General features: G+C 34.5%; 1 protein-coding gene across 1 annotated transcript; it reads right to left on the reverse strand.

Moving 5' to 3' along the window:
• Window positions 1-26,323, reverse strand: LOC129003693 (phospholipase DDHD1-like). The gene is made up of 13 exons (XM_054431992.1): window positions 25,735-26,323; window positions 20,711-20,869; window positions 12,428-12,562; window positions 8,866-9,010; window positions 8,219-8,325; window positions 7,585-7,701; window positions 6,615-6,751; window positions 6,197-6,268; window positions 4,521-4,669; window positions 3,815-4,035; window positions 2,629-2,724; window positions 1,747-1,827; window positions 1-469 (listed from the first exon to the last, which is right to left on the reverse strand). Exons 1-13 carry the CDS (start codon window positions 26,321-26,323, stop codon window positions 264-266), a joined length of 2,214 nt encoding a protein of 737 aa, XP_054287967.1. The 3' UTR covers window positions 1-263.
• Between the last annotated feature and the right edge of the window lie 1,561 nt (window positions 26,324-27,884).

Raw genomic sequence — 27,884 nt, forward strand, 5'->3', positions numbered from 1 at the left:
AAATAGCATTGTCCCCTTGAATGTAAATTAACAAATTATTATTCCATTATTTTTAACTTTCCAGATAATGCAATTCCAAATTCCAAATAATTATTATTCATTATTCAACGTTAAATAAACTCAACAAATACTTTTCTTTTCAAAAGCAAACAACTCGTAAATAATTTCACTCAAAGACACTTTGCTTACAAAGTTAACACTTCACAATGATAAGTGGAACACATACATCGATGACTGCTTAGCAAAGCGGCATGTACAGTCCGCTACGACTCCTCACTCTCTGTGCAAAGCTCGGCTGTCGTATCTACAGTTTCGTCCAGTTCTGGGAAGAGTCGTGTGAGCACAAAGAACGCAACGTCCTCGCTGCCCCAGTAAGCGGTGTGAGAGCTCAACATGTTGATGTACGTACGTGCACTCACGCCCAGCGAGCCAGACACCTTTATAACATAGTCTAGCCGATGCTCCAGACCTACAAACAGATATACATCCATAGAACATGGACAATTTGTAAGTAAGTAAAAAACCTTTCTTTTGTTTGAAGTTCACTTTTTCACATGGTAAGATTATATTATTTGAGAAACTATTGCAGTTATTTTCCATCACAATTTGTAAAAGGCAAGTTTTCACACTTTCTAGCTTTGGGAGTTTTGAGCTAATCTTTTCATGTTTTAGGTACTTTCCCGTCTGAGGAGATCAGATTCTAGATCCTGAAACGTCGCGAATACAATAGCTTACTAGCTTATTTTGCTAATTGTGGAAGAAAATGTCTGCAATGTTGCAAGTACAGTACTTTATGTAAATAGCATATATTGTGTAGATTAGGAAGAAGTTGTAAAAAAATCTAACCCCACAAAATAGTGCAACTCAAACATGGTCAATTGATAACAGTGGATAAAAATCAATAAACACAAATTAGTAAATTCTCAAAAGACTAAAATATAAGCTATTCAGTGCAGCAAATTTGGAATTTTACAGTTTAGAATTTATTTTACTAAGGGAGTTTTACTTACAGTGTCTTAAAAATGGTTAGGGACAAACCATAGTATCAGTCAGGATGAGGAAGCAACTAGGCAAATTAAAACCCAAATATGAATGAAAGATGAGTGTTATGGAAATGCGATGTTTTTGGAAGTTTTTTAGTGACAAAGGAACAAACATAATTAAGTCCAACAATAATGATCAGGCTAGTTCACCATCAAAACTACTGATATTTGTAAGGTAAAGTAAGTGACCTACTTATTACTGGGCAAGGAATATGATACAGTCAGCTTCCCAGCTAAATATTGAATGAGTCACTTTTTTATGTCATTAGTACGTATGATTATTAAGATATGCATGGATTGTAAGACAGGGATTCAGCAGAAGATAAAATCATGTTTTAAAATAATGAAAATTTTTTGTCCAATTTGCTAATTTTAAAAGGATTTTTCTTTACATTACCAAGTGATTTTACTAAACCACAATTCAAGTTAACCATCTAACTTATCTTTTTTGAAACTTTCTCATAATTTTCCAGGAACTGATTAGGAACTAATACAAGCAACTAGCAACAGATGGCAAAAGCTGAACACCAACAAATAGATTTAAGGAATGAATTTAAATTCCCCGTTACATTACAAAAAAAAAATCATCGATTGACTTTTGTTCAGGTACTGTGGAATGTTCCAACTGCTACAATGCAATTATGACTCCCAAGCTTCAGACCACAAATCACACTTCTCACAACCACAATCTATCTGTACTTACAACCAGCAGTCTGGGGGAAAGAGTTCAATTTCATAAGAAGCCTTAAACAAAATGCTTCAGCGGGAGTTACTTTTGAATCAGCTGAAAAATTAAAATGTATAAATAGCCTATAGGTATTTTGGAGTGCTGTGGCTGACTAAAAATCAAAACCAAAGTTACTTGAAAACTAAAGGTGACAAATAAAATAGATAAATAAAAAGGGTTATGCCATATTGATCTGACGTAACATTCGTTTATTGGAGGACAAAATAGCTAAGTGATATTTTACTGTATGCAAAATTAAGAATTTACACCCTTGTAAGCTTAATTCTTTGTTTCCAGTTAATTTTCAATGAGGATGGACAGTTCGACAGGTAACTGACCAATGAGGTTCAAAGATTGAGAGAGAAGAAGTAAAATTTGTATAATTCTAACTTCAACTAATCAGCTGTTCAGGCCAATTTAATTGTTGAGTGGTGCAATTAATGTTTGGTACAATGTTTTGTTGCATCACTGTCAGTTATAAGTTATAAGCAGTGATTTTTGGTACCTAATTAAAACAGTGTCATAGGTAAAAAGTAGTGTACGCAACTTGCGTAAATAGTGTTAACGACACTCGTAGAAGTTTTTAAGGCACTCCCCAAGGTTTATACCTCAAATCTTCTACTCTTGTCGTTAACACTATATCTACACAATCATTGCATAAACTACTATTATCATAAGATAAACATAATAGGTTTTTTAATGTTTAAGAGTTGATACAAAATTAATTAAAATTTCAAATGCGTCAAGTATTTCTATTATAGAGTAGCACAAGAAATGTTTCATGGTTATGGTCTAAAATGTTTCCTAACAGTTTGTACAAAAATATTTTTCACATTTGAAGACATTCAGTTAAGTTACCTCGTGTAGGAGAGTCCATCGGCTGAGGTGACGCGGCCCCATCAGCACTTCTGTTGGCTCCTCCCCTCACCAGGTTCCAGATACTCCAGCCGCGATCTTGTATATAGAACAACAAAACTCAGTGAATAACTGTAATGTTCAGAGTTTATAATATTATAAAGACTTTTAGTGAATTTTTATATCAAACAAGATCAACCAAATTTAGTCCACTGAATTGTGAGAATCAATATTTTAAATGTCTAAAATTGGGATAGTTAATTGGCATATTGGCAACTTGAATGATTGCTAGTTAAGAGACAATAAAAAGACCATTAAGTCACATATTCTCATGTCAAGGTCCTTAAGAGAATACAAATTTTGCATGAGAAAGTTTTGTATGTCAACTGAGTAAAATACAATTGCATCTTTTGGTTTATAGAAACACAAACTTTGGATTTTTGCCTGGATAAATTATGAAAAGACCAGTTAACCTAGCCGAAGTTTTGCAGTCAATCAAATGTCAGTCAAATGTTTGGCTTGAATCAATTCTCTGTGACATTGGCTGATATCATAAAACCATGAATAATAGTAAAACCACTCCTAAAAATTTGTCATTTTCCGCTAAAAATGTCTGTCCACCTATATGCCCTTTATTCATTGTGCATTAATCCAATTGCTGTAAAACTTAAAATAAATGTTCTACAAATACCTGGGGAGGTTAAAATGTTTGAAAATTAAATAAAAAGGTTAAAATACCTGATTGTTACTTTGTGGTACAAGGTTTGTCCTGCTGGATTATGCACAAGGCGACAATAAGGTGTTTTAAACTTTTTATTTAATTGTCAATCAATTGGTCCGGAAACACCACAACAAAAAATTAAGTTAAAATGTTTCTATCTTATTAACAGAAAATTGTTGCTTTAACTAAAATCTACATGTATCAGATGATGGTATAGTAGTGCTGAAACAGCCTTAACATCAGTTAAAACTTTTGAACTGATTGACCAAGGTAAAGCGAATATTTTAGCTAAATTTGCCATATTCCTTTTCAATTTCAATCCCTCAATGCCATGTCTCGCAGACTTAGTAGAGAATATCAGTGAACAAGAATTTATGTAATAAAGACAGTCTTAACGGCCAATAGCATTACTACTAAGAATTCAAGAAAATATGTGTTGGGCATATCGGTTGTCAGCATTAGGCTAACCTCTGATAGGTGTCTCTGCTGGGGAGCTGTCCTCCTTGGGTGTGGTGTTGGTTGTTGCTGGCATGCTACCATTGCCTTCCCTCTCCTTGGTCATGCCTATCTCGTGAGGGTCGATAAGCTCCAGTGGCATATCGCTATATGGTATCCGGTGTGGAGAGTTACACGGCCAGATCCGCAGCGGTGCAATTCTAGAGTAGTCTTTGACCACCAGCGGCTCTAGCCTGTCATATACACATCCAACATGTTCAAGTAGAATAAAAGTGTGAAATATTTAGCAAATATTATGTTCTTATGATTTTCTTTCCACCATTGACAATTCTAGTAGTTTAGTATAGTGTTGGTGTAGTGTATTGGTTAATAAGTAAGAATACGTTGTAATTAGAATTAGAAGAATTATTTATTTGTCATTGGACATTACAAAAAATGCATTGACAATTGTCATATATATAGCATGGCTACAGTCAGGCTAGACATTACAAATGACATGTCTAATATGTTAATTTTTTAGGTGTCAGCTCTGTGGATTACCAACAGTATGGAATGTGATTTAACAATAAATACATCTCATAAATAAATATGATAATTTAACAAAGAATAAATTATATGAACCAACAACCAAAAATAGTGATAACAGATATTAAGATAAAAATTTATAAAAATTAACAAATGCAACAAATGTTGATGGACAATTAAAAAGGGTAACCACCTGTAGGCCACAGCATCAGAGATATGGAACACATTGTAGAGTCTGTTACACAGGGTGGGAGGGAACAGGTGGTAGCCGTGTTGACCTTGTGGATACCTCAGTGCTAGGAATACAGCCAGAGGTGATCCTAGCATAAACAGGTTGTCCACCTGAACATCAATAATCAGTTACCATAATGGAACAGGCTGTCCACCTTAATACTAAAATAACTAATAACATATAAGTAAACTTTTCTCTTTATTTAACCACAAAGAACCAGTTTTAGCTACAAATATTAAAAGCATGTCTAACATGGATAAAATTAAGATAGCACTATTTGCTTCTGTGATCAGATGTGGTGTTGTGGATGAACCATCAAAACAACATCATAGATATGATTCATGATCAGAAATCAAGGAAAGGCCAATTGGCTGATTAAGATTATTATGTACAAGGATAGGGATCCGCTAGCTTACCTGGTAGATAAGAGTCCAGACCAGATTAGCTTTGGTAACACATACAAAATACATAGCACAAAACAGTGAAACGTTATATTTCGCCCCTGTTAGGGACTTCACCAGAAGGGAGAAGAAATAAGACTGGCAGTTAAACTTCAAATTTCAACGACAAAATTTTAACTTTAACTGACTTCTTTCTTCTCCCTTCTGATGAAGTCCCTAACAGGGGCGAAATATAAAGTTTTACTGTTTTGTGTGGGTTTACCAAAGCTAATCTGGACTCTATCTACCAGGTAAGCTAGCTGATCCCTATCCTTGTACATAATAATCATGATCACATAGGTCAGTTTGACAGTGGTGCATAGAGCTACAATCCTTCCAATCAACCCATCAAACATCAGGAGGCAGAACTATAAACAGGTTGCTGCAGTTCACTAAGCAATTCAAGATTGGCAGGCTCTGAGCAAGGCCACACTAAATAACAGGCCGTAATGCTCATCTGGCATCACATCCGGCAAAGACGTAATTTTTGCCGTTCGTGGTCAGCTGCTTGTTTTAATATTTTCTTGGAAAACAAAAATATAACTAAAAAAATAACATTACGTCATTGCCGTAGCCTATGATGACGTCATACCAGAGGATCATTACGGCCTGTTTATTTCGTGACTAGTGTTGCCTTACTCTGAGGCACCAAATAGCAAGTGCATGAAGCCCATGCATGTGGTTAGATGTGCTTTGATCCAAACAATCAAGACTGCATCATTGCTTTAATATTGTGATAATCTTACTTGATAATGGTAGCATTGTCATTATCTCTACTGATCGTGGTGATATAATGATATATTGTCAGCAACAGTAGTGACATCGTGAGTTTCTGCAATTGAGCCAACTACTCTGGTGTCTCCAAAGAATCAAAATAACATCCCAAGATTCCCATCCAACATTTTAAAAATATTAAAATCCTGAAGGAACTAAAAGTGTTATGAATTATTGACTCATGATTGAATACAGCTAGTTATGTCCCTTGAACATTTCCTTTAGGTAAAATTAAAATTTGATAGAAAGTCTAAGTGGTAATTTGGGGGTTCTCTTATGCATCAAAGATGCTCATCATTAAACCATCCAAACAAAATATGAAGCCAAATTAATTATCTTCTCTCATTTTGACATTAGTTTACAGTTCCTGTAAAATTTGTGACAGGAATATACAGTTACCATATATGAAAAATGTAGACTTACGTGAAACTTTAATCTCGATTTTCCAGGAACTATTCCTTCAGGTACTTTGTCATATACTATGTTTGGTGGACTCTGAAACAGTGCATACCAATTAACAAAAAAAAAAAAAAAAAAAAATAGGACTAAGTGAATATTTGTTACTAGGTACTTCAACTACTAAAAGTCAACACACCATTGAGCGTAGTTTAAGGTGACGAGAATTGACATAACTAGCCAGTATCAAACTGTTAAAAAACATTTCTCAGAATTGAACTGGCAACCTTCAAACAACTAGGCAAGCACTATAAACGCCCAAATTCCCAGCAACTAGGTTTTATACATGAACTTAATATTGAGCAACAAGCATATTTTAGTTTTGTTAGGTTCATTAATACTACCTCCTTACAATAGTGCATCTGCAGACAAAGATTGAACTTACCATAGGCAACCAACCGGTGATGATGTCATAAACAATGACACAACCCAAGGAGTGAGCAACCACGGACACTTTGACATTGAGTGAAGGATTCCTCTCCACAAACATGGTGTAAAGACGGTTGAGCTCTGTGATCAAACCTACATCACGGTCAATGTTAGTTACAATCAGTTGAAAATAGCAGCCTGATTTTTAATGATATAGTGTACAGCTTATGCATATTTTAGAAAAAGCAAGGGTTATAGTGGAACACATGTGTTTCAGATTTCCATCGTTTTGTTAGTTCAACAGCTTTAACACATTATTTCACAAAAGATTTGAGTTTGGACATAAAAACATTGAAAACTCACATCGGTTTTGAGAGTGGACAAACTTGATCAGCCACACAGAGGCAAAACTCAGTACAATAAAATATTTCAATTGACGAATCAGTCTACTAAACTTCCATTCAGCTTAATGACTTAGTTGTCCATTTTGTACATAAATGCATGGCCGTTTTCAACTCTCCTAACACTCCTGACTTTATTTGTAGCTTCCCCTCTTCTTGGAGAACTCCTATCTTTTCTGTAACCGTTTTACCCAATTTTTGTTTAAAAGTGTCTCTTTTAACACTCTTGGACGTTCTTGGAATCTAAGAGGATAAACAGCTCGGCATACATGGTGTGATGAATTTTTAGTATTGTCAATAGGTGCAGGATTATGGCTAAGACTGTGATACAAAGGTGTAACCTTAAGCCTATAAAACAAGTTGAATACAATAATGAATTCAGTTTGTTTATGTTATGGAAGTTTAAATACTGTAGTTTTAATTTCCTCCTCCTGATGTATGACAGTAGATTTATGTTGTTTTTAAAAAACCTACATTTATATTTATATTATATCATCCTAAAAGGTTGTTGTCACCCAGAATGAAGCAACAAAAAAGCATTGTCGTCCAAAAAAGCATAAGGAAACCTAAAGAAACCGATCTTACCTTTTTGTATCTCTGCACAATAGATAGGGCTTGTGTAGTACATGATGTCCATAGCTGAAGTGTTGAGGAGGTTGCGCAGCTGTGTGAGATGAAGTGGGGTGATAGCCTCCACTAGCCCTGCAATACACATCATATTGATATATGGGAAATATCTCGTTCATCTTTGCATTTCTAGACAGTAGGTTACATGATTACACTCAGACAACAATGCAATGCTGTGTATTTTAGGTTGAATGTGAAGTTTGAGTTAGAAAGGAGTGCAATGATCTGTGTAGCTTTGTTTATGACTAATATTCGCTGTTTCTATGGACAAAGCCATTTACCAAGAACCAATGATCAAGGACATCTGGATCCAGTTTCTAACTATCATTAAGCTTTTCTCAGAGCCGAACCTCTTATTTTGTTTACTCAGCACCACACCTCACCACTTGGCTAGTCAGCCCATTTCATACCAGAAATAGACAAGTAGAAATCAAAATGCAAGGGAAGCTGTCATTGCACATCAAATTAAATTTTCCAAAACTGTGATAGCTTTTCATTGTTGGACCCAATGATGTGATTTGTAGGCTGAAAACACATGCCAAATAACTACCTAGAGCTACAAACTAAATAACACACATTGAGTTGTACCTACCTCCATCTAATGTGAGATTGGTTCGCCATTCCACTGGGAAGAACTCTGCTCGTTGGTTAGAGTTTGGGTACAGCTTCTCATGCAAAGAGGTTACATTCTGTCGTATCCTGTAACATAAACAGACAATCTAAGTGTAGTTAATATAGAACCATCGACTAATCAAAACAGCACAAAATGTTATTGGAATCGTAATGTTTGTCTAACTTTCAAGCATCTCATACAAGTAATACGAGTACATTTCATGAAAAAATCATGTTAGTATTTATTAGATAAAAATACAGCAAATAAAATCTCAAACATTGGAATACAGTGCAACCTCTCTTAACCAAAATAAAAAGGGGAGGAGTAATTTTGGTCTAATATATGCTTTTTCAACAAGTGACGAGAATAAGGCAATAATGTAACTAAAGTACATGTTAAGGTTACAAAATGTACTTAATGTATGTCTGTTTGATCAATCCATACATTGGTTAAAAGTGTTTTGGAAGAAAGAGGTTCTAATGTATTGCAAAAAACTTTGTAGTTTACAATTGTACTGTTGAAAATCCTCGACGAGGATTTCATTAAAATTTAATAAAATTAAATTAAGGAATTATTAAATTCAAAAAAAGGATTTATTAAAATCAAATACTCAAACAGTTACTTACAACGACGTGTTGTGCAATATTCGTCCACCAATGTCCATCTTCTGGCCAATACCATGCACCACAAACACCAGGTGTGAGATGTCCTTGGGTTTATCCTTGTCTGTGGCCGCATCTTTGTAACCTCTCAGCAGTCGATACCCAGACTCTACAAAACACCATTATTATAATATCATTAGTTGTAAAAATTAATTCATGATTTAATTTCTATTTGTTTGAGAATTGAGACAGTGAAACACACTTGAGGAGGGGGTATGGAAAGTAATCAGAGTGTAAAAAGTTGGCAAAGTGTAGTAAGGACTCTCTCTTACCCGGACACCTAAAAAAAAAAAAATCTGACCTTATATCCAGACATCAGCTTAACCAAACTACACTCGGGAGAAGTGACATTTCTTTAACCGACAGAAATTGGGTAGTACTTGAGTAATATGAACAACTGTTATCACTATTTAAAAAAAAATGACTGAATTTTTATAACATACTGGTGACTATGTAAGCTACAAACGAAATGCTGACCAGGACAGACCCGGAGGAGACAAAGATGCTAAAGTAAATGTCAATGTTGGTGAATCCGACACTGAAGGACTTCATGGAAACAATGTTCCTGCCATCTTGGAGGCAAAAACATTGCCATCATCAATCAAATTAGGACCAGGTTTGAAATTGACCAAACAGCGGAACAAACGGAACTTGGAGCAGAATAGAAACGTTACCAGCAAATCATTGTAATAACAGACCAAGTAACTCAGCTACGATTGTGGTTGATACCTTTGTTAGCTATATCGGGACTTATAAAATTATACTCTTCAGCTCTACAAAGTGTTCTTTCATCAAAAAAGAACTCTGTCCCGTTAAAAGATACCACTAACCAGCGAAATCCAACATCATTATTGGAACAAACGAAGCGAAGGATAAACTTAAATCAGCTTCGACTAGATCTTGTTTCTTAGTTTCTCATGTATCACAAAGTACAACGTGTGAAGAGGTCCTATCCTTCCTCAAGTCTAAAGGTGTGCAGGACGTTGAGTGTGCTGATATCAAAACTAGATTCGCCAACTACCGATAATTTAAAGTAGGGATTCCAAGTGATCCAGACAAATTCATTTTAGATCCGAATTTCTTGCCTAAGGGTGTCTTAGTTAGACACTTCCACCCATATTGCCGCAACAGAAACTACAATCAGAAGCCTTTTTTAGGCAGAACTATCTACAGGACTCTAACAACCTAGACCTGACCCCTTCTTTAATCAGTGATCGCAGGCCTAAGCTACAGACACATTTTAACAAATGTGAGAACCTGTAAGTGTGAAAGTGGCAGTGAGAAGCAAACAGTGTGCCTTTCCTTGTGTTGCTGAGCACTGCCTACAACATGGTGAGTCAGGCTTTTTTAAAAATGGCGGGCTTGCCATATTTGCTGCCAAATCATTCACATACTAAAGATAAACTTAAATAATTTCTGAATTGAACATTTTTTGAAGTGACGGCAGTGGAAAATGTTGACATTTAAAAGCACGCTTATTGTGACTGTGTATCAATCCCCTGATGGTGACTTTGATGCTTTCTTTAAGCCAAATGGACCCATGCCTAAGCCATATTACTAGATCTTAGTCAACCAAACTGATAGTATGCGGTGACTTCAATGTTCTTTTAGAGAGACCTTCAGTTGATGAAGCCTTGTTTGTGAACCTGTTCCGCAGCTTTGGACTATACATCACCTCCAGACTCCCAACAAGAGGAGAAGCCTGGACACTGCGGTATCCAATATTGACTCTTGGATTTGATGTCAGAGGTCATCCATCGCATGTCAGTGATCACAACAGAGGACTAGTCCTTACGCTTGGAGTATCCAAGGTAAGCAACAAACCTCACTGGTTGGATTCATATAAAGTAGAAATACCCCCACCGCAGCAAACCTGCAGACTTAGCGGATTTCCATTTGCCTAATTGAATTTTTACTAAAATATCATTTTTATTCCCTATTTAAAAAACATTAGTTAAATGACTTAGGTTTACTGCTAAAGAGAAGGTACGGTAATAAAGTATTTTTATAGTTCAATGTTCATAGTATAGTAGTTAATAAATTCCAAATTTGATAAAAAAGTGTTTATAAAAGTGTGATAAACAAGCAAACTGCAGCAGTTTACTTATTCTCCATAAGAATAACATGACAATTTTAAATTAACAGATTTTTTAGAATTTTCTCTTTAAACGGTCAAGCGCATGACAACACTTCAATTACCGTAATATATTATTAGTTTTTTTAAGCTACTAATAATTTTGAAATATTCAATAATTATTAATTTATAAACACAAAGATATGTTATTATTTAGGTTTATTTCAAAACCTATAAATTTATTGAACAACTATTGTGTAAAGAAGGGAAAATTTTATTTATTTAACCACAAAAACCAAATGTTTACTGATGAAAGGACATACATATTGATTGACATTTGTTTGAATGGTTGGTTCATTTAGGTTAATTGAATTATCTGTTTGCTGTTCCTCCATCAATTGATAATCAAAGAGATAACTCAGCCTTGAATATTTATGTCCACCCCATTTTAATTAAATTTCAATCAACATTTTAATTGATTACAAAGATCAACTAGGAGCAATATAATTATTTTGTTTCGGTGACATTGTTTTCCCGCAAACTTTCAGTACTAAATAAACATTCAATCGTTAACAACTTTATTCAAATATCAAGGAGTCACTATCAAATGACATTATTGTACTTGATAGTTTGAAAAAGATTTGCAACATTTAAATTACTGAAATAACAAGAAACAAATTATAAACCAAACACGACTTCTACAGTACACCGCACAGAACTAACAATAAAATTGTCTTCAGCTGTTCTATAAGGATGAGAAATTTACTAAGGGAGTTTCCTTTTTTATTATCTACAGTATTATAATACGTGAAGTCGATTTTTGTGAACACTTCTCCTCCTTTATTTGTGGAACAATTTCAACGTTTGAGTTGTCAACAAAATTGTTCTTAATTTGTAGTTTTGCAATAAGGTTTTAGAATTCAAAAATTCTTACCCTTAAGGGCGTGAGGTACTATCAAAGGTAGTTTTTTTCTCATAAGAATTACATAGAACAAATTTTAAAACAAAAAACATCTATTTATTAAAACAAACTCAGTAGGTTATTTGGAGTAAATATTGATGTTTATAATATTCAGGAGGTTATAGACCAATGTAACCAGTTAATCAGTTTTGTTGGATGAACAGAAAATGTCTCGAGTTCAAAGAAGAAGAATTGAAAACAGGAGGACACAATAAATAAGAGATCTTATGCATATGAGAAGAGTAAAAGAAGACAGGCCTGGTCTAAAAGTAAGGAATCCAGATACACACTCACTTGGTGAGATGAATGAATAATACTTAAGTTATTAACAGCTTGAGTATTTTCAATAGTTACAAAACCTTTTGGTTGAGTCTAAAAAACTCATAGAAAATTATGACTGTTATTAGTAAAAACACAAATGTTTTTTTTCTGTACACTAGCTCTTAATACTGTTGAATCTTTTCAAAAATAATTAAAACACAAAAACTCACTTTTTTGGAAGTATCCGCCAAGCCGAGACGTTAGGTTGCGCACGATCTTGGAAGGCGTGGCTTGACTGTACAAGTAGACCTCGTTGGGAGCGTACCAGTCTATGTGGTTATCCGACAGTACTGCTGTGTGAATCACTAGACAAACAATATATAATTCAACTACAATTCTTGGATTGACAATAGGCTGTATACTCTAATCAATGTCTTTTTAACTGTGAGTTTAAATACTTAACCATTACAAATAAATAGATCAGATTGTATTCATGCAATGGTTTACTCCTCCACCATTTCTGAATCGATTTTGACCATTCACGACTTATTCGAAAGAGTGTCACGTAGATTTGCAAACTGTCCCTTTTAAACTTTTGTAAAAAGTCCCTTGGGCAAGTTCCCATGTTATCCTCATGAAGAACATATTTGTTTACATTATGATCAGCTGGATAATATGCTAATTGCTGTTAATATTTAAGTTTCAATTCAAGGAAACGCAAGTATAAACATTTACTGATTTGGTTGAAATTAAATATTTACTATTTGAATTTTAGGTTTCCGTACATATTACAGTGGGAAAAGGTGAGAAAGCCAGGACAATTAGATATAGTTCACCAAATAAGAAAAATGAATCGACACTGTACTGTATTTCTTGAGCAATCCTTGAAAGAACCGATTTGCAAACTATGGAAACATAAAATACTCCGCCGTAGAAAACCTGCCGACTAAGTGAATTACCATTTGTCTGAATTAATTTTTAGTTAAATCTATTTTAAAAAAACATTAGGTTTAATGAGTACCTAGGTTTGCTGCTACAAGGAAACTTATAAAGAGAGTTTTTTTTTAAATATAATTAGCTTGGTATAAAAGAAAATAAACTTGCCAAGTTTGATCCAAATATATCAATAAACAAGTAAAACTACAACATTTTACAATATTCTCTATAAGAATAACATGGGAATTTTAAATTTACAATTTTTTTGAATTTTCTCTGTTACCAATAACCGTACAAAAACACTTTGATATAGTAAATTATTTGTTTTTTAAGCTCTTTAAAAAATTCTAGAGAGAAATTGGGAAATTTTGTGTTTTAAGGGTCAAACTCATTCAAGTTTATCCCGCCATATACCTTTAAACCAAATTTCATCAAAATCGGACAAAATTACTCAAGTTATCGCGTTCATGGTTGTATACATATACATATAACAATTTGAACGAATGGTGTTTTTGGCCTGTGGGGACATCAAAATGAAAAAGTCAATCGGTCCTGAAAGTTGTAAACATTGGTGACAATGGTGGTAGCCTACCATGCAGGCTACATTATAAATAACGAAGATTGATTATTTGTGTAACTCGCGTTTACACATTATATTTTTCCTACAGTTACTATAAAGCATATAAATAATTAGTCTTCCAAACACCTAACAACACATTTTAGGTTAGGTTAAATCCAAGTGTTGAACAAATTAAAATGTCAACACGAAACAACAGGCTAAATCGTAGTATCAGTAGTCAAAGGTTGGGAAACGCTGCACCAGCTGATCGTAGTCGTAGTATTTTTAAGTGTTGCCAACCAACTTGTTTTCAAGCGTACACATATTACATGCCTAATAAAAGCACACTATTTTGTGTTGTTTGGTTGGAATATTGGATTGCGGCAAAGTAAAATCAGTGCAGCAAAAGTACAAAGTAAATGCAGCAATTAGCTACTTTGCGTGCTATAATCAGAACAAGGAAACCCACTTTGTCAGGTAAAAAAAAAGGAAAAAATATTTCTTTTTTTATTTATTTATAATCATACTTAGACATTGTTACGATCTTATTCAATTACTACAACCCCTATTAAAAACCTAATAATTCCCATCTCCCATCCTAATTAATGGCCATTGTATTCCCATTCCCCATGTGAATATTGCATCATTCGATTTAAATCCTTATACCGGTCTGTGTTTCTGGAAAATATAAAATATTTTGTTGTAGTTAGATAATAGGTATTACAAGCTGCTATACCCGTGCTTTGCAACGGGAAGAAAATGTGACCTAGAGAGCTATTAAAGTAATTCTGATGTGTGCTTTAATACGGCAAGTCTATGATTTAGTTTGAAAATATAAACTGATTTAAAAGTGTAAACCTACTTACTTTCAAACTTCTACTTTTTATGTTAATAGATTGAAAAGTATATGACAACATACCTTAGTGTGCATCAATACTACCAGCATCAATTGCTTAATATTGATGCTTCACGAATGACATGTTTTACCATAATTCTTCAAATTTAGTCAAGCCTCTTTACATGTAGCTTACTATATAAATTACAAAATGAAACTTTGAGCAACACTTTACAAAACGTATACAACCTTTCTTTAAAACCAAACATAACCCTCCTAAATCTACATAAAGCATTACACTTTTTCGAGTAAATAAACAAACATCAGTCATTGTACTGACCAGCTGTTCCATTATCTAAATTAAATTCAACTTTGGAAGCATGCCAGGCGTAGCCCTTTGGAAATCAGCCTGTGGGGCAGAGCCCTTCGGAAATTCATCCATATCAATACTTTTCGACAAATCTACACACTCTAAGCTTCATTTTGATGTGACATATGCCTATATTTTTATTTGGTAAATGGCCTTAACCGTTTACATAAAATTTGATTGTATCACTTTAATAATATAATAGATTATAGATAGTCTGCAAGAAACCAAATGTCTGTATCTGTTAAATAAGTTTGTTCATTTGATGGATATGTTCACAAACTTTAATCACGCTTGAGTTAAAACTAAAATACTAATTAATTATCATAAGCTGTTTGCAGTTTGTTTTAACAATATAAGTACCCATTGTGTTACAATTGTGTAATTGGAATTGTGTACAAATTTGGTGTATACGTACACTACAAAACCATATTATATTAATCACTGTTAATAATTAAACTAATTTCTTTAAAGAAAAGAGTTGGGAAGATTTTTTTTCATTCATATGAAGTTGACTTTACCATGACCTACTATCCTCATTGAAAGTGACTGACTCTGAAAATATAGATCAATGGTTATTCAAACACCAAATGTTTCCGTTTGATAAGTCTTTGTGTCTACTTTCTTATCGTTGAGGCAGTGACTTAACAAACACATGAACCCAGATAAGGGTCCAATTTAATAGACTAGAGTGCACTGTGACATCAGCCTAATTTTAGATAATGATTCAACCTCATCATTGACTATCAATAAATAAACATTATTTCTGTCTAATAAGAACTGGAATTAGACTCAGAGATGGAAAATTAGGAAGCATATTTAGTATTATTTGATTGGTAGCCTACATTAACAAACCTAAAAAGTTACAAATTATCGTTAGAATACAAATTAGATCAAATTTGTATTAGACTTTAAATTGCATTAACTATTCAACATCGGGTTAATAGAAGTTACGTCCCTGATTTTATTGAAAATAGTTGTTGATTAGTAGGTATCTTTTAAGACCCTATCAGTAGTTTGTACCACTGGAAAAAACTCAAAGTTTAATATACATTGTTTTAAATACAGTACATATTAGCTGTTTGCTGAGTCAATTGATATCGCTGTAGTGTAATAGCTGAATTGGAAACCAGAAAAATCTTCTTTTTTTTATTATCTCATCAACCAATCAGTTACCCAAAACATGATTTAAGAACTAAATTGAATGAAGTTTTTTTCTTGCAATCACTCTATTTATTCCCAAGTAGTAGTCTTCGAATTGAAAGATTTCTGGCTGCGTTTAATGAAATCAACCCGAAGGCACTATAGAGTCATTAAGTTGTAGAAACAGTGATGGAAAAATGTTATGCATAGTAAATGTAAGTCAGCAAAGAATATTGTATACCATAGTTAAAAGTTTGAAAAATCTCAAGTAAATATGTGAAATTAGATCTTAACTACTCTTGTAGATAACTAGTTAGTTCATAATCAAAATCTCAAAACGTTATCTGTTCTTCAAACTCAAACACTTAAGTGATTTCATAGTAAAATCAAGAAAAAAGTTAAATTTTGTATAAAACCAATCATGTGTAAGATAGTGTAGTGTCAAGTTATTCATAAACCAAGAATAATTATTGTTTGTTACCAACAATCCAATTATACACTTAATCCTCAATGTGTACCCCACATAACTCATCTTTGAACATTTACTTATGTAGGTTATCTAAAACACGACCCCACTGTAAATAGCTCTAATGTCTCACCATTCTAAAACTCATAAATAATAAAACATAATAATAATACATTAATTGGGTGTGTTGCGCTAGCCAAGTGGTTAACGTGCTCTGACTTTGCTGCGGGAGGGACGGGTTCGATTCCCGGCACATCCATTTAACATTTATTCTCTCATGACCTCTCTTGTGAAATGCCACAGGCGAAGATAAAAATATACGGTATCAGCAATCTGACAACAACCTTTATAAGCAGTGGGTAAGCGGTGGGAGTAACTATGATATTTTATAGGGAAAAATCACAAAGTTGCAATAACTTTGAACCGTAATTGTTACAGAAATGGGGGGTTGCACTATTTTGTTTAGAATTATAAGGACCATAACACAATTTTAATCAAAACCAGCGTTTTTCCTAAAATCCGATTTTTTTGTTATTTTGTGGGTTTTTAATGTGAAAATAACATAAGTTGCAATTAATTTTTGAACTGTAATTTTTACGGAAATGTGATTTGTACCATTTTGTTTAAAATTCAAAGGAATACAACATAATTAAGTTTTATATATGTTTATAAGTTTTATTTATGTTGTAGCCCTTTAAATTGGAAACGAAATGGTAGAACTCCCATTCCTATGAAAATTACGGTTCAAATGTTATTGCCACTTTTTTGATTTTTTCCCTATAAAATATACTAAATTTTTATCAAAATCGTTCAGGCCATTTCTGAGAAAATCTGATTTTTCCATTATTTTATGGGTTTTTATAGGAAAATCACCATTAAAAATCTAAATTTCAAAAAATTTATAAAAAACACTTGAAAATACCATGGTGTACCAACCAAACTTCATCAAAATCAGACAACAGGTGTGGTCTGTGGCTCTGTACACATCAACATACATACAGACATCACTTCGAAAACCACTTTTTAAGGTTCATGAGGACCCAAAACTAATACATCCACTCAAAACTCAAACTTGAAAATGTTGACAAAAGCAATACTTTCTCCATAAACTATGTACCTATAGGAGAGAAAGTGAAAATGCACAAGGTAAGAGGAAAATATAAAGAGAACATATTTGTTGGATCCGATGCTAGTCTATGATTATAATCAATGAAACTAATTACAATGTCCAAGCCAAATCACCAAAGTGGTTTGAGCAATAAGAGAAAATTACTTGAGATCAAAAGGCCAATTGACTTGATTGCCCGTCCTATATCCGGCCTTGCCTACGGTTTACTGTATTGTACTGTGATACATAACAACATAAGGTATCTCAACAATACCTTCAGAAAATTTACAACAGAAAAAACATAATATCTAGATGTTTGTGCTGCTGTAATCGGAAAAGAAGGCTTCGGTTATACCAAAAAAATTTTTGAGTTGTTCAACGAATACTTCTATAATGTCTAATTTTACAAACCACACTGTGGTGTAGTTTTGAGCATACGTAAGACATTAAGTAAAAGAAAATATTGGCTGCTAGAATATTTGTTCAAGAAGCCTTGACTGATAATGAATGCTGTTTTACATGCTGTTTTATGAGCAAGTTAGAAGTTGGCTAAATGCCAAATTTGGCTGGCAGAGTAAACACGGTATGTAAAAGCTTCCACTTAACAACAAGGTCCAATACACAGGAGTGATGAGTTGACCAAACTATATCTTTCTTATCGCTGAGTATATAAATGTTTAATTTTCATTGATAAACATTATTTTTCTCCTATAGGTTGTATATGTTTCTTCTTTGGTTGGCACCGGATTCCTAGGTACAAATCTAAATTAATTGTTACATAAAACAGGAAGACTTCAGTTGTTTGTGCACCAGCCTTTTAGTTTTACCAAAATAATATTTCTTTTGCGACTTTTTTATTTTTTCAATGTACTCAATTAAATCTGATAAGTTAAAATGACAATTTTACCGTAGGTCTCAGGACCTATTTACTTTATTTTTTGATCCCATAGGCCAAAAACACCATTGGTTAAAGTTTGTATATACGGGGTGTCCCCCCCCCCCCCCCCCCGTGTGTTTTAGACATTTGGTTTTATATTACTAACCCAATATGCTCTAAAAGCTTTGAAACTTTATACAATTTAAAAAAAGGATTTTTGAAATCTTTATTAGTTTTGGCAGGATTTTCCATCAAAGTTGGCTTTCCTCCCATGAGGTTAACATGGGGGATTTAATTGGAAACTTTGTCTCCACTAATTTGAGGGAACGGCTGGGCATAGAAGCTTGGTAGAGGTGACTAAAGAAAGGTCTTGGTCTGTAGATGAGGCATCAAAAGAGAAAAACAAATTAAATTCCCTCGGGGCTCTGCTCCAGTGACCTTTAAAGTTCCCTCCCCAGATTTGTTTATATTAAGGCCATATGGATAATTTTTCACTACTTTTTAATGAAACAGCTGTTAATATTTAAATTTTATTTTTATCAAAACGGTTTGAATTAGTCAAAAAGAAGTATCTGCAATGTTATTTTCAGATTTTCAAATTGTTTTGTTTTGTTCTCTTTGCGTTTTGCAAAAAAACGGCAAAACAAAAATGTATGTAAAAAAGGTTCAAAATGTTTTTAGATTTGTTGATGCAGCATGCAATTGCTAATTAGTTTTCTACAAAAACAGCTTGCAGGGCATGTATTGGGGTAATCTTAGTGAGGTCGGGGAGCGCGATGACGAGGGTGGGGGGGAGTTAGCGGCTAACTTCGCTGCCTAGATGCGGCAGATAGTTAACGTCCCTGGGTAAGATAAGTTTAGTAATAGTATTCAATGGAAGGTGGTATGAATTTAAGAAAACTGTGAGAATTTGCTTTTACGCTTGTCTGCAGCTCTTGGAAAAAAATCGAATACATTATGCAGTAGAACCTTGGTAACAAGACTCTCATGGGGATTGTAAAATAAGACTTGTTATCAAGGTTGTCTTCTTAAAGAGGTTTGTAATAACATGTGATTAGAGGTACAACAATCTTAAGGGGATTTGAAAATGACACTGGTTATCAAGGGCGACTTGTTATCAAAGGGTCTTCTTATCAAGGTTCCACTTGTGTCCTAATAATTGGGTTGTGTTCATTGACGAGAGGAAGTGATATAGTAGTGAATATTGAAGCATTGTTGTATGCTTAAATATTACAGAGAATTATCCAAAAAGGCTGTACTTTTTAAAATGCCCATGTTATTCTTAAGCCACGTTTAAACGAGATCAGTAGAGCAGGCAGGTAACGAGACAAGTAACCTGCCTGCTATGCTTAAATATTACAGAGAATTATCCAAAAAGGCTGTACTTTTTAAAATGCCCATGTTATTCTTAAGCCACGTTTAAACGAGATCAGTAGAGCAGGCAGGTAACGAGACAAGTAACCTGCCTGCTCTACTGGCCTTGTGTAAATGGGTCTTTATTGAAGATAAGTAAACAATTGTATTTTGCTTGTTTATGGATATACTTTAAAAACATTCACATTTTAAAAGTATTCACATCGAAACGCAAAGTCCAACAGAGGAGCAGCAGAATCACAAGGCAGTAACAGGTATTTTAAACTTCACAAAACCTTAGAGACATAATTACTTGAAGATTTTACATAGGCTTAAAACTAATTTACCCAACCCGCCATGTTAAACTTCCCAATCCCAAGCGTGATGTAAACCAATTCTTTACTTCACTCGGTGAAGTAAAGTTTCAAAAACTCACTTGGTGAAGTAATGAAACCTATTCAAATAACATTGATTGCTCACCTTAATAAAATATACCTCTATGGAGCCAATGACGTTCTACACTAGAAATCAGCTGTGCGCTTGAATGTTATTGTTATGCTTTAAAGTATTTCCTAACCTAGCTTTTGTTTGTAAAAGAACGTTACTGTTAGAAGATGAGTGAAATGGATAATGAAAAATTTTGTACGTAACCTCCTGTATATTGTTGGGTCAGGTAAAATCTTGTACGTTACACGTTACACAAGAGCAAGTTTACATCACTTAGGTGAATTATGCAACTCGCTTCCGCTCGTTGCACAATATTCACCTGCATGATGTAAAAACACTTTTACTAAACTTGTAACGTAAATAGCTATTACTTAATTAAAAAAAATTAAATTACCCTAGTTAAAGTTTTAAATTAGTTTTACCTTTTTTAGGAGCTTTAGCATCTTGGATATATTCAGAGTTTCTTTTTCCAATGAATAGAGATAAATGAATGTGTTCCAGGTCTTCACTAATGTCCAACTCCACTGGCTGCCAGGTATTTTCATAGAACCATGTTCCACGGGTGATGACAGTTTCTTCACCTAGCATTTAAAAAAATTATAGCTACACATTGTAGATAATTTGGTACTTTAGTATTATCCGGCGGCCACCCTTATAGCCTACAGTGCGCTGCGGCAGTTATGTTAGGTTGGGTTATCATATATGTTTGTAGGACTTGCCTTGTTTCATTATGAATCAAACAATGCCAGATGAGTCATTCTTTCCCTCGCCAAATCCCCTAAAAGTACTCCAAGGTGAGGTCGTTGACCGGAGCGCGTGCATTACCTGTCACCGCATGTGTATCTGGTGTGGCAGCTAGAAGCGGCGACACATTCAACTCAATCGTCGCCGACATCGCTGCCATCTGGAAGGCAGAACTCAAAGGCTGCTAATTTTAATCACGTCAAATTTGGACAGTAAGTAAATTAAAGTATGTTCTTTCCAACTATGATAACCCAACCTAACATAACCACCTCAGCACGCTGTATAAGGGTGGCCTTCGGATAATACCAAAGTACCGATATTTTTTATGATTTGATTTAGTACTTTTACCTATCATTTTTTTTTTCTTGTCCCCCTATTCATATGTATGGATAAAGTAGACTATTGTTTTTGTCAACATTTTTAAGTTCGGGTTTTGGGTGTAAATATTCGTGGTCCCCTTGAACTCATAAAGTAGTTTTTGAAGTTATGCGTATGTGTGTGTGGATGTATAGAGAGCTACAGGCGAGTAGAACTGTTATTGGATTTAGATTAAATTTGGTATGTGGGTACTGACATTGACTGTGTTAAGTCAATTTGACTAATCCATGGTATCTTAAGTTTAATTTTTTTTTTTTATGTAGATTTCTCTATGAACAGCTTGAAAGATTTTAATTAAAATCTAGCAAGTAATGATCCATAACTCTAAATGGTGCTGTACAATCCCAAAGCTGTAAAAAATACTTACTGTTCAAAAGTTATTGTAATATTTGTGATTTTACCCATATACAATTCACTGTTATTTCCACCCCCTGCTATTCAACCGATAATATATTGGGTCCAACATTTACTTCATACCTACTTCTTTCCTTCATCTTTGACCAGCAGTTGGCTGGATAGATGGAGTCAAAACTATTGTAAACTATAACTTACTAATTTAAACTGTACAGTCCATTGTCACAAAGCAATAAAAATAGCCGCGTAGTCTGGAGGTAGTATAAATTAATGAGTCGGTTCATTATAACCTAAACTTTACCTTCCTAATCTAAACTAACTTCAAAACACTTAATACAGTCACGATTCCACATAAAACCCGACCTACCTTCCCCACATGCCTAAATAAGAGCTGATTATTTAGTTTCAAAACAAATTTATTTCATTCCGCATTAAGTCGAGTATATTACCACGCCATATAACCATCAGTACTGCTCAATGAACCTTAGATTCGTAATTTTAAGCTTCGTTTTACAGCGACTTAGGAATCTCTCCAACAAAAACTTATGGAATTTTTGGATTCAGCGTGAAAAAAAACTGTAAGTAGACATATAAAAATTACACCTTTTCCCAGTGTAGACGTACGGAATGATTGACAATAATTATTTTTAAGTAGGCTGTAGGTATTTTGTTTGTTCCAAAGAGGTACAGTTTCTTAAATGGGCTATGCAAATATTGATTGAAACTAAGTTATCGATTAGATTAGGAAACCTTCATTCGATTTTTTCATTATCAGCAAGTTTGGTTAGTTAGGTTATGACTGTTTGATTTTATAATTGATATAGGCCTAGCATAGTTAAAAATATTGATTACCGGTATTAATCGATATTTTCAATTCGATAGTTTCAATCGAAATTAGCATCGCCCAGTTAAGAAACTGTACCCTTACAATAGATTTAAGTTTTAAGACACCAAACATTGATGTAACTTTACCCTTTAAATAATGCGCAGGGTATGATTATGACATACCCCCACGTATGTTAATTTTGAAATAATTTTACATGTATGGTGGCAACCCCGATGAGCATAACAGTAGCTTCCTAAAATAGCATATGCTATCATCTGGCCGCAGGGTTGTTAGTCTTGACCAAGTCATTGACCTGTTAGCTATCACCCCCCTGGGTCTGGCATACGCGCGTGCTTGTGTTACCAATACAGCAGTGTTCATTAGGGGGTCCAGTGTAGCCTAGACCCCCACGCCCGTAGTAGTGTCTCAGATTTATTCATAATTAGTAATAATAGCTTTTTAACTTTATCATTATAATTTCGATAGTATTGAAAGTTTGCCAACAAACTTATTATCTCTAAACCAATTGGATGGAAATGTCCAACCATAGAGTCCACTGATATAGCCTCCCAGTGCAAAGGCACGTCTGCATTGATAACCGTCTGCCTTGGACAAAAAAAAAGCCAAGACCAAATTTAAGTGTAAAACCTTAAATACCCCCGCCGCAGCAAACCTGCAGACTAAGCAAATTTCCATTTGCCTGATTAGATTTACACTTTGAAAACGTTTACCGGTACAGTAGACCCCCTCTTAACCGACCCTAATGGGACCGGACCTAGGTCGGATGAGTCATCCGTCGGATGACTCAAAAGGTCGGTTAAAACGGGCAATCCCTAAAATCATAACATATGAAGTCATACTTGCATTATTTATAAAATAAACTACTCTTATCTCCTTTTACGTATTGATAGAAAAGTCACAAATAAACACAAAACACGGTTAAGTAAAATAGGCCAACTTTCAGTGGAATATATTACTCGTATAGTACAAGGCAAGAGTCAATTTTAATAACATTAGAACTGTAATGTATTAATTGATGCTTTCCAAGTCCATCGTATTACAGTACAGAACCTTTTGTCGAAATTAAAGATACAAGCAACCATTTTGTTACAAGACAGGATGTTTATTTATAGCCTCTCACTGGAAGCTCGAGGCACAAAAACTATCTTGACCTTGGAGTTGTTAACCCCCCTTCCCTGCCCTCCCTACAAGTTGCATTGTTTGTTTACCCCAGCGATTAGATAATCAGTTCTCAAAATCGTAACGCACTTTACGATGTTATACATTTTCCGCAAAGATAACAAACTGAAAATATCCTATATTTTTTGTGATCAATACAAAATAACTTATTCTTAGTCATATCCTGTGGAGATAAGCGTATGGTTCAGTTCTCATCGCCCAGCGTGGGAGCGGAAATGCCAAGATTCCTAGAAAGCGGCAGTTAAACCGAACTGCTCTCAAATCAAGGTCGGTTAAAACAAACTATTATTTTACGATCGAAGGCGGATAATCCGATTATCGGTTAATACGAGGTCGGATAAGAGGGGGTCTACTGTACTTAAAAATTATTATAATATTTATTTCCTATTTAAATAGAATTTGTTTAACAAGTAGGCCTACTTAGGTTTGCTGCATCAGGGAGGGTAAAACTGTTTTTTTTTTTTGGGGGGGAAAAATGGGAAAAACCTACTTTTACCCCATAAAACCCCCCGTAAACCCCCGTTCCCATAGTCTGATCATGCTGGTTCGCAGACTCGTTCGAATAAATGTAGGTTTACACGTTTATACTAAATTTCATCAAAATCGGATTATTCTGCTCGAGTTATCATATTAACGGACACACATATATATATATATGAATTTGAACGGATGGTGTTTTTGGCCTCTAGAGACCTCAAAACGAAAAAAAAATCGGTCCCGCGTCCAGGTCTTACCATGAGTAGGCCTACTACGGTAATAGCTGATTCCCTATCTGGGAAATTCGCTAAAACCAATATTCCAGGGGAAAATTTAAAATTTTTGTGAATTGTGTTTAAAAGTAAGTTACATTAGCCTATCAAAGAATTTTTTTTAATTTTTCAATTTTTTTTACAGTAGGCCTATTTTCTACAAACCGGGAAATGTATTAACTCATGAAATACCTATTTACTGTTTCCATAGTTAAATACAAATATTATACTTTTGTAAAATTAAAAATAACATTTGTTTGTAATAAAAACTTGTCTATAGATATTACGTCTAAAGTTTAAGGAGCTAAATATAAAAATCCTTTTTATAGACATTTTTATTTGGGGGTCCACTAGACCCCTGCGCACGCTCCAGCGTAAAAAAAACAAGCGTGCGCGCTTTAGGCCTACCTAATGAATAAAAAAATCTTGTAGTTCAGACAATGTCTTGGTAGGGCCCATGAATACTTAGTATAAAACAGACCCCGCATGGATCATAAACATAAACAAATGATGTTACTGGCCAGAAAGTTTCAATATTATTTAACATTGCTTAAATGGAACATATGCATGTTAATGTCATTAGCTTAGGATTCAGGCCAGTTACGTTAGCCTATTTGTTTATGTTTATGATCCATACTGGTTACTTTTATAATATTCGTGGTAGAGCCTAAAAAAATGCACAGGCCTAACTTAAAATCTGCATAGCTTACAATGGCTGCACTTTACTTGACATCCTACACTCATTCGATTGTTTTTTCGATTCGATATTTTCATTCGATTGTTTCATTCGATTGTTTCATTCGATATATCGTTTGGTTAGTTAGGTTAGGTTAACCTTATCTAACTAACCAAACGATATATGGAATGAAGCAATCGATTAATCGATCGATATTTTCATTCGAATGAGTGTAGGACGTCAAGTAAAGTGCAACCCTTACAATGAATAAATCTTTATAAATTTACAACCAATAACTTAAATCTGTTATAAAAAATTGGGGCTAGCCAACATCATACAGTTTTGGGGGGGTTTTTGGCTCATCCAGACTGATTCTACTATAAAACCAGTGATGTTCCCAAGTGATTACGGATATCCGGGAGCTGTATACACCCTCGTGAAAGTTATTTCAGTTAGCCTAAACCTTAAATTAAACCCCATAGAGCTATTGTAGGCTAGCCTATATCAAATTCTACTCACCTGGCCAGAAGATGGAAGTGCAGTTTCGTTTCAGAATGTCAACTTCAAAGAGACCATCTCTTACCACCACCTTTTCATTTATTTCACCGCATGGTGAAATGCACTCCTCAGGAGTGGTTTCATCACTAGGTCTCACTGTTTGGTTAATACTTTGAGGGCTTTTTAAAGGTTCATATGTAGGGCTACAGTTTGTATTTTTATCTTGTGGTTTTCTTGATCTATAAGTTGTATTGTAGTATGCCCACTCCTTGTCAGTTAGATTTTTGTATCTATGTTCAATCCTTAAGGAATCATAACCGTTGAACTCTACCCACTGTTTATTTGATAAATTTTTATAAAACCACCTAATTTGCTCAGCTTTTAAAACATCTATAAGTTCATCATTGTTTCTGAAGTATAATGCAGGATCAACTGTAAAATTTGTCCTATCGAGTTCTGTTTTTGGTGAAACAATTCTTTCTTCTCCCTGTAAATCACTAACATAGGAGTTGTTATCATCTTCCAAGTATAAGGTCTCGGAATCTGACGTTATTATAGACACATTAATATCTTCTAATTCTTTGTCCTGATTAAGGGGTTGTGAATCCATGTTCATCAATTTCACAAAGAAACGAGCATTTGAACTGGCATGGAAGCAAACCTAAACAAAAATCAGCCGAAACACAAGATTTGCAATAAAAGAAAGTACCGGTAACGAAAATTTTAAGCTAAACAAAAACAAATCACAAAAATCAGCTTCATTAGAGCAACTCTCAATCTCAGTAGGCAATCGAACACTCTCGCTGATATCTGAACTGAACCTACAACAAAGTACTAGCTACAGCTTCTGCACCAGCTTTTAGCTTCTGCTAGTTCTAATCTGTTCTGCTTGTCTTGAATGATACAAAAATGACAAATTAAAATGACAGTTCGTTTAGGACAGTATTCAACCAGAGTAGCCACACAAAGGCAGAGAAATAGCCCAGGTTGAAGATGCAAAATTAAGAAAAATTACGGGAGCATTGAGTATATACACTGCGTAGACAATTATATGTGGACTTAATCATAACTGTTTATATGAGTGCGAACACATTTTTGTGATCGATAGGGCAATAATAGTTTTGTACACAGTAGGTATTCAAATTGTAATCGTGTGTCAAGAATTTCATTTGTTTTGTTTCTTAAAGTAATTTCCACTACAACAACGCCGAGACTGTTTTGTTGATGTTGTTTACTACTTCTGTATTTGTTTGTTGTTTTTCACCAAAGAAAAATATATAGCTTTATTATTATAAGGTATTGATGGTGCTATATAGAAAAATAGCCAAAAGTAAGACACAACCAAAGTTTGAGATTTAGCCTCATAAACGCTAAAACATCACCAACATGAAACGCACGCAAGCTTCACATTTTACAATAGTATGAGCATAGACTAACCAACACTTGGGGGAGTATGTTTTATCTATGGTATGAGTATACTTTTGTATCTTGTATCATTCAAAGTCAATGGTTTACATGTAAATTGATGTATGAAAAGTAGACTCGTAGTAATCCGGCAGATATAGGATGATACTGCGCCAGATTAGTGAAGATTCCGGCTCACTTGAATGTCATCGATCAACTTAAAATGGACAAAACAAGTGTTTTATTGTACCAAAACAATTATTATGAGTAGGGATTTGTCACTTCTCAAGACCACCTATTTGGAGATCCGTATCGAGAATCGCAATCTATCGTCAAAATTTGATTCCGATACCAATCCCCTACACTACACACCTGCCCCCACCTGCGAAAATCACTATTGCACCGATGACACATGACGACGATGACCACGGAAGACGTTGATATTGCCCAAACCACCGCTTGAGATGATCATAATTTACCACGATCGTGGAATACGACGACAACGCCTACACAACCGTGGGAGGTATTCATGATTTTGCCGCGATCATGCAAGACGACGATGACGTTACCGTGACCGCGGGAGTCGGTGATGATGACGATGATGTCTACACGGTCACGGGAGATTGTAAGAATTTTGCCTCAATCGTTGAGGATGATGAATATGTCTACAAACAGGGCGAAAATTTTTAATGAATTCGCCGCGACGTTGGAAGACGATTATGATGTTTCCGTTACCGTTAAGCTCCTAAATACAGTCACACTAGACA

Source organism: Macrosteles quadrilineatus, unplaced genomic scaffold, assembly GCF_028750875.1.
Source record: "Macrosteles quadrilineatus isolate MER2022 unplaced genomic scaffold, UCM_ALF_1.0 Scaffold_9__3_contigs__length_116548681, whole genome shotgun sequence".
NCBI lineage: Eukaryota > Metazoa > Arthropoda > Insecta > Hemiptera > Cicadellidae > Macrosteles > Macrosteles quadrilineatus.